General features: G+C 40.5%; 1 protein-coding gene across 2 annotated transcripts in view; it reads left to right on the forward strand.

The window, feature by feature from the left end:
- Nucleotides 1-13,052, forward strand: part of EBF1 (early B cell factor 1) — a 263,104-nt gene that overhangs the window by 166,437 nt on the left and 83,615 nt on the right. For both annotated transcript variants that reach the window (XM_026063502.1, XM_026063503.1), the window contains exon 4: nt 2,472-2,613. In XM_026063502.1, the coding sequence (XP_025919287.1) occupies nt 2,472-2,613 (142 nt within the window). The remainder of the gene's footprint in view (nt 1-2,471; nt 2,614-13,052) is intronic.

Raw genomic sequence — 13,052 nt, forward strand, 5'->3', positions numbered from 1 at the left:
GCCCTTATTATTAGTGATGATATTATGAATTTTCATGTGCATCTAAGCAGACCTACAGAAGGAGAAAGGGGTTGATATGAGTTGTGGAGCTATGACAGGCAATGCCAACAAAGAATTTGGTTCAAAATCCCAGTTGCAAAGAATTTACAATGGTTGCAAGTGCACAAATAAGATTGCAAACCCTGAGCCACTTATTATAATATCATATTTTATTGAAAATATCATAAACTTTATTCTATCCCTCAGGAATGTAGTGGATAAATTACTTTTGAAATCCCTTTTGGAATTTTATATATAGGGCTTGTTTTTTTCCCCCTAGTTTGATTTCAGAAGAACTTACCTACAGTGTTTGGTGCTTTCTTTTTCCCAAGTTTCTATCTATAAGAGCTCTTGAATCATTTATTCTGTATTTTAATATCTTTGACTTAAAACACACACAAAAATCTGTTGCCTAGAATGCCATTCTGAGGGACTGTTCCAGGAACTTTTTGATGTAAACTATTCCCTTTTTATATTCCTCTTTTTAAAGACAAAGGCTTCCTGGGTTAGCTGTGGATAGTTTAGCAGCTTCACTTGCTTTATATTTTTAGGCATTTTATAGGTGGTCAGAAATGGGTGGGGAAAAAAATTTTTTTTTTAATCCTATTCAAGTGGCAAAATTGAATTGTTGTAAGCGATCCTTTAAGTGTCCCCATTCGACCAACTTTGAGAGGCAGCGGCTTCCTGAGAGAGCTGAAGCAATGTTTGCCAATCCTTGTAAAGCATTTCACCTCTTCAGAGGCTAAAGCCTCTCAAAACCAAGAACAATTAAAGCAAGAGCCTTTCAGAGCGACGGGGGAATTCAGCAAAATAAATCAGAAATCCTCTGCCGGGGCTCTGGAGGCTTGCCTCATTATAAGAGCAGATCTATTAGCCCCCTTGCCATTGTCTTTCATTTCTCAAGTGAGGTGATTCTAATTAAATTAATCTGCATGTCAATCTATCGGTGATCAATCAAAAGGGCTGAGGTCCCCCTTTGCGGCAGTGTGCTTGCGGCTGACAGGGGCTGATAATGGAGGAAGAAATAAACTGTCGAGCAAAGTTAATTAGTCAACATAATAGGTGGATTAAACAGGAGCTGCTGATTGCTGTTTCACATGTCGAAGCATGAGGTGGGAGCTGAAACTGCAATTAACAGACAATTATTATATTTGGTTGTAAGAGGTCGCATGAATAAACATATCTCTGTGGGTTTCAGTTTTTAATCCCTTTCCCTGTTTAATATAAGGAGAAGTGTAGGTCATTTCTTCTTATTGTTTTAGGCGAAGTTCTCCAAGGGAGCGTGCGCTCCTGGCAAGCGGGCAGCCGTCTGCAGCCCGTGTCTCTGGCCAGGGTAAAACCCTGGGAATGACGCGCTTTGGGAAGGGTGCTGGGAGGGGGCAGGTGTCACGAAAGGCAGGGAATGGGATGGCAGAGTTAAAGCGAGGGAGGTCGCGAGGTTGAGCGGTTGGAGCATGGAGTGGAGACCAGGTGTGATGAGCTTGTGGCTCCTCCACCCCTCTGCCGGGCCACTTGCGCCTGCCCCGTTTCCTCCTCTGCAGTTTGTGGTTCACGTAGCCTCAGCCTGGACGGTTTAGCACAGGGTTGTCCTCTCGGGCTGTGTCTGTCAAGCCTCACGGACACAGGTCCCTGAGGCCACCAGCACGGCTGAGCAGTTGGGTCTCCTGCTCCGGCTGCCACGCGCCGCGCTGGCTCCTCCGCCACCATCCTGGGAGTGGGCGCGTTGGATCCTGCAGCCAGGGCAGTGCTCAAACCAAGCCCTGCGTATCGACATGGATATAAGTTGGGAAGTACAAATAATACTAACGCAGGATGAATAGGGTTGTGTTCAGCAGATCAAGTCCCCCGTGTCAAACCTGCATGTGTACACAAACACGCACGTACGTGTACGCCTTGCGATAGAGCTCGGAGCAGGAGAAATGTGGTCGAGTCCAACAACCTGTAGCGCCTGTACCAAAGGGAGAGACGGTGGGGGGAGGAATGCAACCACTCTCATTGCAGCTTCACAAAATACACTTTTATTCTGAATCAATTCTCATTTGCAATGTCAACAGCTCTATCTACTTCAGCACAGAAACTGAAGGATAATTTAGGGTGAAACACAGCTGCCCTTGTATATAGGGGAAAAAATACTTAATAAAGATCCTCTTGTTAAAGTGATGGTTAACAGTGTGCCGTCTGCCGTGCAGCTACGAACTCTGCAATTTGACTTAAAACTGCATCAAAAGCTTTCGATGCCAAAGACCCACTCATCAATAGCATCTCTTGTTAGATTTGTACAGCATAAGCACCAGTTATTATGCGAAATAGCTATGCAATTTTCTACAGCTCCCAGCTGTTATTTATTTAACTGAGTTTATTACACTCTATGCTGCTTAAAAAAAAATACGTATATATCCAAATGTTCCTCCATTTTGCTCTTGTGCTTGCAGGTTGTGGTGTCTACAACAGTCAATGTTGATGGCCATGTGTTGGCAGTGTCGGACAATATGTTTGTACACAACAATTCCAAGCACGGGCGGAGAGCTCGAAGACTCGATCCCTCGGAAGGTACGCCTTCTTATCTGGAACATGGTAGGCATATCATTTTCATTGGTTGGCATTGCTACTTTAAATGTGGATTTATTTGGTTTCTGTCTCTGACCCCTGGTTTCAAATTGTCCTGTAGCAGCCCATACCTCTGGGACCAGATATTTTAGAGATACTGGCCTCCAGACCAAAGGTGGAGTTTTTAAGTAGGTCAGCGCTAAATGTAGTGAAATGACAAACTGGTAGGCAAACATGGGTGCAGAATCTGCCCTGTGTGTCAGTGAACCATGATTTTTTTTTTTTTTTGGTTACTTCTATTCAGCATCCAAAATTGGAGTCTGATATTTTCCAAGCTGTCTTGATTTTTGACTTTGCATCTAAAGGATGTTTCATATTCTCTGAAGTGCTCAGGACCCAAAATTGAGATTGGATTTCTACTACCTATAGAGTGCTGAGCTTTCTAGGAGATCCAGCTGTTCCTTTGAATTGCCCTAAATGAAAGCAGAGCCCTTTTGGAAATCCATCTGCTTACTCAAGCCATGGACAAATGTTCTCTTCTGGCTCCAGCTGTGCCAGCTGAGGAAGATGCTGTTCCCTGGGTGGCACAGCTGCCGGCCTCTCCTCCCTGCTGGAGGCTATTCTCTGTGCCATGGATATGCCAGCTAAGATGATTGTCTGATTGCTCCCTAGTCTGCTTCAGTCCAAAGAAACTCATTAGATTTAAACAATTTAATAGCTCTTTGCCAACCTGCATTGTTTGAGATCCTGCATGTCAATTTAGCTGGCAGTTCTGAAAGGACTATGAACATCCACAAGGGTGGGATGGGGGCAGATAGCTGGAAGCAGCCTGGGGGACAGTAATCTTCTCCCTAAGATCAACTGGTCCTGGAAGAGAACATCTGCTGGTGACTGTAGGTGCTTCAAATGGGAGTTGTTGAGTGCAAATGTACTTTGAAAAATCTGGAGTTGATTAATGTTTTGTTTTGCTCTTTGTCCTCAAAGTTGATGACTACTACTAAAAAACAAAACAAAAACAGAGGGCATTTCACTCCCCTCTCTCTGTTGCAGCTTGGTAGAATTGTTCTTTGTCTTCAAAGCTGTTTATAATCCTAAATTCAATAGGTGCTTGCTCTCTCTAAGAGACGTGTGCCCTCAGCTTCCATTGAAGTTGTTGAGTGTAGGAGGCACTGGTCCTTTATGCTAGTTTATTTCACAAATATTTGCCAAGGATCTGATGAATAATTAAATAGATTTTTCCAAAGAGTTTGAAGAAACCAGATAAAATTTTCTCCAGGAAAGTGAACGCCACTCAGAAAAATGTTCACTAGATATGCTGAAAGAAATTATCAACAGGAAGAAATGGGTGAATGTGTGAATTTCTACTACTCAGTGCATTCCTGTGGAAATAGCATCTTATTCTGTTCATGCTTTCAGGCATCAGTCCTGCAAGCACTTATGCATATATTTAAGATTATGCACACATATGGTCCTGTTGGGATCAATGAGGCTTCTTGTGTCAGTAAAGTTGAGTGTATTGATAAGTGTTTGCAGGATCGGGGCTGTAGTTCACACTTACTAACCTAAAATTCTTAGCTCAGCAGCGTTTCTCATTATATAAACATAACTTACATCTGTATTTATTTAGCTCTAACTTTTTATGTAGGCTATGAGCCATTTTCAGCCATGATTCATGCTATAGATTTTTTTTTCATGCTGCCAACAACCTAATTTAATAAACAAACCGCTGTCATAATTTTTGCTCAATTTTTATAAGGAATGTATGAACTGTGTCTTTATTAATTAGCAGGAGGCAGAATGTTACAAAAGGAAACTTCACTCTATTCAACTTTGTAATCTTACCATTAAGTTTAGTCTTAAAAATAAAAAAGCTTTAAAAAAATTTTTTTATTTACTTCTGTTGCTACTAAAGTGGATGCCATCTTTTATTTTTATTTTTATTTCCCCCCTCTCCCTTCCCTGCAGTCCCCTCAGTGCATGCTTTTGGTCATACTTGTTTTCTCATACTTGTAAATGTTCCTGTTCTTGTGCATGGTGTAATAATAGCATCTCCTTTACCACGTCTAGCGTTCCCCCTCCCACTGTGCAAAGGGTTCGGTTAGCAAAAAGAAACAAAAAAGAGAATACTACGCCTTATACGTGTGGATAATACATATCTACGCAAACCCTAGCTACAGTGCTACCATTAAAAGTCAACATCTGCAAACTATCTCCTTGCGTACATTTTGGTGGGAAAGGTGATTTTTCTAATCTCCTTTCCCAGGCACCTCTCAAGCAACCTCATAAAGCAACCACTAGTAAATTCTTACTTTTGAGTGGCAATTTCTACACTACAAAATTACACTCTTCCCAAAGGCTCGGGAGAGCTTTTCTTTTTAAGCTAAATCCTTCAATCCATCTCTCCAGGAATCCTGTGCATACTTGTGTCCAAGAGACGGCAAAAAAATCATCCAGTAACTGTGTTAAATGTCGGTATTATATGTCTAAAACATTTAACTGACTGAAAAAAATGGGAAAAGTTTCAATGGGGCTTAATACTAATGAAGTTTTGGGCGGCCACCCAGAACTTTAGACCCCTTGGAACAGAGGAGTTTCCTCCACTGAAATTAAATTTTATCTTCAGTTTGGGTCCCCAAAACTGTTATTTTCCTTCTATTTTTGGAACTTTCACCTTGGATTATATCCTCAAGTTTAGGTAGAAAAGACAGTTTGTTCATCTTTCCTTCTTCCAGCTTTTCTGCCCTCCTAAGAGGGAGGACAGATTGACCTAAACAATATCTGTAAATGGCAAGATGGGAAACTAACAGTCGGGGCTGGTTTGCCCCTGGTTTATTGCTCTGCTGAGCCACTTCTGATCATAGGTTATGAAATGCTGGCGTCTAACTATAATATGCCCTTGACAAATGTATTCTTGTGTACTTTTCTAGATATTTATCTCCTTAACACAAATATCTGGTTGCAATAATGATGAATGCCTGACTGTCTTTGCGTGAGGTTTGAGTTGGGGAAGCAGGGGAGGGAATGCAGCAAGGAGGTGTCCTGGTTGCTTAGTTTTATTAATTTTATTTTTCCCTACAAAGCTGTATTGGGAAACGCTGCTCTTAAACATTGAACTGCAGTTTATGTGACGCCTAAAAAAGACTTTGGGTGCCAAAAAGCTGCAAAGAAAGTTTTACCTCCTGAGCCACTCAGGAGCCCAGTGTCTCCACATTCGGGTTTTTACCATCTCATTAGCAGGTAGCCTGGATTATTTTTGGGACATCCAACACATCTCTATTTATATCTTGCTTGTCAGACAGTAAAAGGAAAGTTCCTTTTCGTAGCTCATCTCTCTGAATATAACTAGGAACCTACATCATGGTTTCACATCCACACACTGTCCTCCTTGAAACCAGCAGGTTGAGAAGCTCCTATTTCAAATAAATATATCTATCTTTCAAAAGTAATAGCTGGCAGAGGCCAATTATTTCATACATCTCTGTGTGGTATAAATAGGGTGAGCCACAGTAATCTGTGGCTTTCAATAATTATCACTTTTTCATTCACAAATAGTTGGATCCTTGCTTGTTTTATATTTATGGTAAACCAGAAGGCTGGTGTGGTTGACCTTTCTAAATTGTACATATATAGTAGGATGTATAGAGAAGAGCCAATAGGCCCCGACCAGTAGAATATATTTCAGCTTGTAGTTCGTCCCAGGGTGTCAATTTTAAAAGCAAAACCTTTCCARTGCAATTTAAGTGACTAGCTTATAGAAGGGGGGGAATTCTGACAGGGTTTGCAACAACCCTTTTCAAGTTTACCAGCGTGAAGTCCACCACTGCAGATGTCTGCAAAGTTTCCGGTTAAAACTCTCATATTTCAGCAAAGTAAAAATTCTTTTTCTTCCCAAATCTTTGAATGGCTTTACTAGAATGTAAAGCCAATTGCAGCATCTGTTTCTCTATTATTTTTCCTCGCTGGCAGAATGCAATGCCCTCGAAAAAATGATAGTCCCTAAGACCCTGTCAGTTTGCATGCTCTAACACTTTATTATCTAATGATCTAATATGCAACAAGGCAAAGAGGGGGTGCTTATCACCTTGACAGGATGCCTAAGAGAAGTGACTAAATTACTTTATGTACCATTAGCGCTAGCTGCCACGGTGAACTCACTGTGAGCATTTATGCAAATATTCCTGAATACATTCAAGTGGCCTTGTCAGGAAGACGACTGACAAGCAGCTTAAATGCTTGTTTTTTTAAAGGGCCAGTTTTATTTCTTTTTCTCTTCCTTCTTCCTCCTCCTCTTCCTCTCCAGGAGAAGACTGAAAAATCAGGCTTGCTGGTGATTTGATTCTGTCTCAGCTCAACAGCAGCAGAAGTAGAAAGGTGCAGGGTGGACATTAGGGCAAATTATGAAATGTGATGTCAGGATTTGCAGATAGCAGCAAAAAGCCCATGATTTCTAGAGTAATGCCCTGCCATTGTTTTAATAGGAAATATATAAAAATATGTGTGTGTGTATGTGTGTGTATTTAATATAGGTCATTGTATAATGAAGCTGTTACTAGTGGCTACCTTATCCTGGAAATGTTAGCTCATGGCTGGATTATTCAGTTGCTCTATTATGGTACCTGAGATGGACAGGATTTTGCTTTGGTGTCCTAGTTTATGGTAGTAGTGAGTGATTCAGACTGTTTCCTATCTGCAGATGCAAAGTATTCTACCGTGAAGGAAGAGTGGTAGCTGGTGTGCCCAGGYTGGCTTATGTCAAGCAGGTTATCTGCTTTGGCAGTGGGGCATTTAGAGAGCCTGTCCTTGCGAGTCCTGCACCGCTGGCAATCACAGCCTGCAGGCACCACCGGAGGCGCATGTACAGATTTCCCACTAAAGCTTCAGATTGGAGAGCAAAAAGGATTGCTAGGCTGTGTCTTAGTTGGTTATGTATTTTCTATTTAGGTTAATAAAAATGTAAATTTGTTTCCCCTCCTTACAAACTGTGTTGAGAGSATAATACTGGAACTTTAGCTTTGAGACTGGCTGCCTGTAAATATTATTCTATCTAGGCTGATTATAACAGAATTGTTGAGTAAGGTCATTGTATCGCTCAAATTTAGCTGCGTGTGCTGGACGCAGCAGTTCCTGAATCCTAAAAGGTGCTCAGAAATCTGACTTAGTGACCTAATTCTTGTGCTGTAGATGGCCACAGCATTAAAACCTCCATTTTTGATGGTGTGGAGTGTCATGAAGATGATGTCCCTTCTGGCTCCATTTTACCTATTTCAACCCCAAATCCCTCATTGTTACATGTGTCCATGCTTGTTGATTAAAATGTTAATAGAAGAGGGAATATTGACTGAAGAGAGAAATATTAACAAGTTGAGAAATGACATTAATCTTCAAAACTTGATAGATTTTACCCCTCAGAAAGTATAGTTCCCGAGCTGTTAATCAAAGTTAGGGACTACTGCATTCACAAACTGGCCCAGTTTAAACAAAGAAATTTTAGTGTTTGTCTCATTGCATCTTTGGGTGGAATCACCTGTTATATCTTAGTGCTTCACTTAAAACTGTTTTTGTGATTATGTGAAAAATATCAACACACAGGTTTTTTCTGTACCATACTGTTCCATACGGAGGAATGCAGTGGACTTGATTTATTATTTAGAAGGGAAATATTGAAAAAAAATATTAGGATTCTACCACTCTACTTGAGGGGATCTTGTATGTTATTCCGAGTTACTTCTGCTTTCTAATTTATTTTCTATGAGGGAAGAATACCTAGGGTTGTTGGACATCTCCATGCATACACAAGGGAAAAAATGTGACTTTCGGAACATTGCACAACATGGATAGTAATAACAGTAAGTGAGCCTTGATATACTGAAGGATTGCAAAACTTCAAGCTGGAAATCATTTTCTTCACTTTTGCCAAGTTGTCTTTCTCATATCGGTTCCTTCATAAATGCAGTGACTCATAAATTCAGGCAATTTTTTACATAATGGCTTGTTATGTGTTCTTGGAGCTTGACCTCACTGAGTGAATAATATTAACCTCTTCACTGCCCTGTGGACTTACTGCAGCTGAATCCTTTCTAATATAAGTGAGCACACCAGGGCTGGATTAGTCCGGTATGTATACTCAGGTGGAGCTAGAGCCTCTGTCCCCCTGAAGAGGCAAAACATGACCAGAAAGTTAAGGTGCTTTATTTTAGAGAATTTGTGGGTAAATAGACTCTAGTATGAGCTCAACCAGATCTTAACTCCAGGGACCATTGAAATAAGTTGCTAAAACTGTGGCAGATTCTCTGCCCTTTGCAAATGTTAAGTCAGGACCCAGTATCTACCAAATAGGTATAGTGCAGGTCAGGGAGAGGTTAGGGGCTTGAGTAATTCCTCACCAGGGACCACTGGGTGAGGTGTTTTGGCTGGCGTTACACAGGATGTCGGGCTATATTATCATAATGGTCCCTTCTGGAGTAAAACCTTAGGATGCACCAGGTTAGTAAAATATACTACAGCTCTGATTCATACGGCTCCAATTAAGATGGCCAAAATTGTGTTAACTCAATTATGCCCTGCTGAATTGGGCTGATGAATTTTTTATCTTCACCAGAGCAGAGCAGCTGTGTGCAGGAGCAGACCCCTGCGTCTTTGGACATTATTAAGAATTTCACAAGAACTGGATGGATGGGTGGAGCTGGCCTTCTTGCAGCCAGTCATGTCAAAGAGAAATCAGAAAGTCTTCTGTTTCTATTTGGCTAGGTTACTATAAATCAGCCTGAGAAAGCCGTTAACTAGAGGTACTCAAAAGTTTAGAATATCGGGTTGCAGCAATTTTGATGTTTTGAAATTTATTTTTAGTTTGAACCTAAATGAAAACAAGATTTAAAAAACTTTCTGGGAAGCAGATATTTTTAATGACAGATTTGGGGAAAGGGATTCCAGAACTTCAATTCCAGCATTCTGTTACAAGTATTTCATGAAGCCATATTGGAATTTTGAGTTTTGAGTTTGAATGTGATTTTTTTTCATTATTTCAACATTATTTCATAACATAACATAAGCTAACATTGCTGCTGCTATGTTACAGGAGGCATAATAGATACCAGTTGAAATATTCTAGCCTTTAATAAAAAGGGTAGCTGTTACATAATGCCCATGGAAATATCTCCTGAAAAGTCAAGTTTGGGTACTCCTATTACCACAGGTAGAAAGGTTACCACTTGACAATCACTCATCAGGGATCTAGTGTGACGTCTAACTGAAGAAGGAAAAATTGTTACAATACAAGCAGGAGACACCTTGATTTTAGAAAAATGAGGGGTGGCAGTTTCTACCTCTGAGCAGTTGCCCATTATGTTTTTCCACTAAACAAAAAATAAAACAGCCCTTCTCCCAAAATATCTAAGTGATGTCACACTGTGATATGTTGTTACCTTCTATTGTTATGAGGATGTCATGAATTCATGGAAAAATGGTACTTGGATGAAGACAGAATGCATTTTGTGAATTTCCCAAAGGAGCTTTCAGAACTGTGCTCCCAAAATTGCAAAAAGAAGAAAATACAGGGGAAACTGTCCTTAAAATTTGATACAGATGCAAAATTATCTGGTTTGTTACAGCAAACATATAAGGGAGAAAAGGTCAGATGAAAATTCTCCAACCAGCATGAGAGTTAATTCTTATTTGGAGAGTTAATTCACATTTGGAGACCAACAGCTTTCTGAAGGTTTGAGGTTTTTCTCTAGACCTCAGAGGAATTGGAATACAGTTATGCAAGTAGAAAAACCTTAGCTACTCTGTTTGGCAGAAACTTCACAGCTACCAGTACAGGAAAACATGCAGTAGCGCTCAAATAGGCAATGAATATTCATAGATAATAAGCATTCATTACATTTCAATTTGCTTTGCTGGCCACCATGTCACTAATACAATGGCATCATAGGGGAGAAGAATGACATTAGGATTAGAGAAATGTTTGAGAGGGAATGTGCCGTATGGCAGCGAAGTTTTGCCAGGCATTGTTTTTCTAACCTTCCCAAATGTGCACACCAGTAAATTACAAAGCATTGTACTATTAGAACATGACTAATAATTATTTCTAAACAAATTCATCTAACTTAACTTTTTATTATTGGATATCTTTGTTGTTATGTTGGTAAACAATTTTTTTTTCACTCCATTCCCCTGCTGATTTAAACAGAGGACAAAGGACAAGATTTTGTGAACTGTGATTGTAAGTAAAGGCCAAGAACTAGTGATTTTTGAGAACTCAAATGGATATATCTTTAAGGGTCATGATTATCAAAGAATGGTGTTCACAGCAGTTTGCAGGTATCTGGCCACTTTGGAATATTTCATGTTAGATACCCCAGTATTTGAATAGGCCAAATCAATCAACAGTTTTGAAAATACTCCATTTCCATTGAACTTACGGGCAAAGTTCTGAATTAGTTGAGTGCTGGCAATATCAGGATTAAAGTTTTTTTTAGATGAACATTCTCCACCAAACTGTCGCTTGGAATATTATGATTAGAAAAGTTTGCAAATACTGAACTCAGTATTTCTGCATCTCAGCCTGTATGGTCTTCTCATTGGAACTGAGAGAAGCCCTATGTCAGCATTCGAGTTTCCCTTTTCCTGTCCATTGTGGGGTGCCTGCAGAGTGTTTTCCCCCTGCCAAATGAGTATTCGACAAAGCTCCTCCACATCCAAGGAAATGAGTTAATAGCATAAACCAGGATAGTGAAGCAGCAAATGGAACCCACCAGGGTGGTATGTTTAGAATGAAAATTATTAATGTTAGTAATCAAGAATAATAATAAACCACTAATAATTAATACTGGAATGGAGGCAGGCTTTGTATTTGGCCCAAATCCAGAATACAAGAATATTTTCAAAAGTGCATAGCACTGGGAAAAGTGTGCTTTCATTAAAGCCAGTGTTACAACTTCATACAGTGTTTTTTGAAAATCTCAGCCCAAACTGTTTGTTGAGAATAACCAGAAAGCTTTGTATGTCACAATCAGTACTTTCTGCTTCCCAGCTTCATTCAGTTAATTTATAGTTCTCTTTGTGACAAGGCAAATCTTTAGCATGAACATGCAGGTTTATGGCGTCACTCAGTGAACTGGGTACGGTGGAGAAGTTCATTTAGAAGATCAAGAATAAAGTTTTATGGAGAACCTGTCTTAAATTTAGCAGTTTAAATTTCTTTTTCAAAAGGAGCTTAAACATTTAGATCTACAAGTTAAAGTCTAAGGGCTGCCATGAGTTGCTCAACAAGACATGTCCTTTACAAAGTCGGTGTTCAGGACTTTCTGAAATTCATATCCATTTTTGCAGGCCAAGTGGTTATCCAAAAGTGTAGGTGCTCCAAAGCAATATTTTTGGAAATTCTTAGATATAAAGCCCAGTTTCAAAGCGTCAAGGTGCCTATAGCTTCAGGTAGGCATTTACTGGGATTTTCAAAACTCTGGGTGCAGAATTTCTATTCCTGTCTGCCAGGTACTTTGAAAATCCCATTAGGTGCTTACTGGAACCACTGGATAACTGGTTGCCTTTAAAAATCTGGTCCCAAATCCTACAGGAGCCTATGCATTTCTTACTCCACTACCATTACCTGAACTATCCATTAGCAACAGGAGTAGAGGAAATTCAGAATTTATTATGTTTTGGTGAATAACTTTTCATGATGGTTTCTCTGAGGAGTTCTGTACCTATTCAATGTAAAAGCATGGCTTGTTTCCTTCTGAGGCCCTGTTTGCATTGTGAAATGGCAGGCGGACATGCCCTTGCCGTTGAAGGCTGAACATACAGCTCACATGTCATATTTGCTGAAAATCCAGGGTTGCATGTGGAATTCATAGGCTTGATGCTATCTGATTCTTGCTGAAAGAGAAGGTCACAACTTGAGGTAAAACACAGGCCTGACCACAAAGCTACTCATCTTTCCAGCTGTAGTTATATTTTGTGGGTTGGGATTTGAGGTCACAGTGCTATGGAGCAGTACGTCCAGGTAAGCGCATGCTGCTTAACTTCTTGGGCTCTTTGAGGAGATGAAGGGGAAAAAAATATCTGACTAGGTTTGGCCCTTTGTGGCATTGAAAGGTGAAGCAACTCTGATTAGGAGCCCTTTGGGGAAAAATCTGTCTGTTACCTTGCACAGCAGAAAACCTTCCTACGAATGGTGACATGGAAGGCTGCTGTGGGTGCTGCCTCTTCATCTCACTTCCATCACGAGCAGACAGAGGTGTCTGCTGCGAAGCCCAGAGTCAGGTGCCTGCTCAGGATCAGCTGCCCAGTATTTCCTACGGGGTTGCTTCAGGTGGCTTCCTGTTTATGATATTGTCCTACGGGGATTCCTCAGCTCTTGCAGGAGCCAGTGAGGAGCAACAAGTCTTTGGGCTTCCAGAGGTGCCTGCCCTCCTCTGCTGATTACGTAAGGGAACGAGGATCTTTAATTAAGGCAGTCTGACTTG

This window comes from Apteryx rowi, unplaced genomic scaffold (assembly GCF_003343035.1).
Source record: "Apteryx rowi isolate R43461 unplaced genomic scaffold, aptRow1 scaffold_2, whole genome shotgun sequence".
In the NCBI taxonomy this organism is placed as follows: domain Eukaryota; kingdom Metazoa; phylum Chordata; class Aves; order Apterygiformes; family Apterygidae; genus Apteryx; species Apteryx rowi.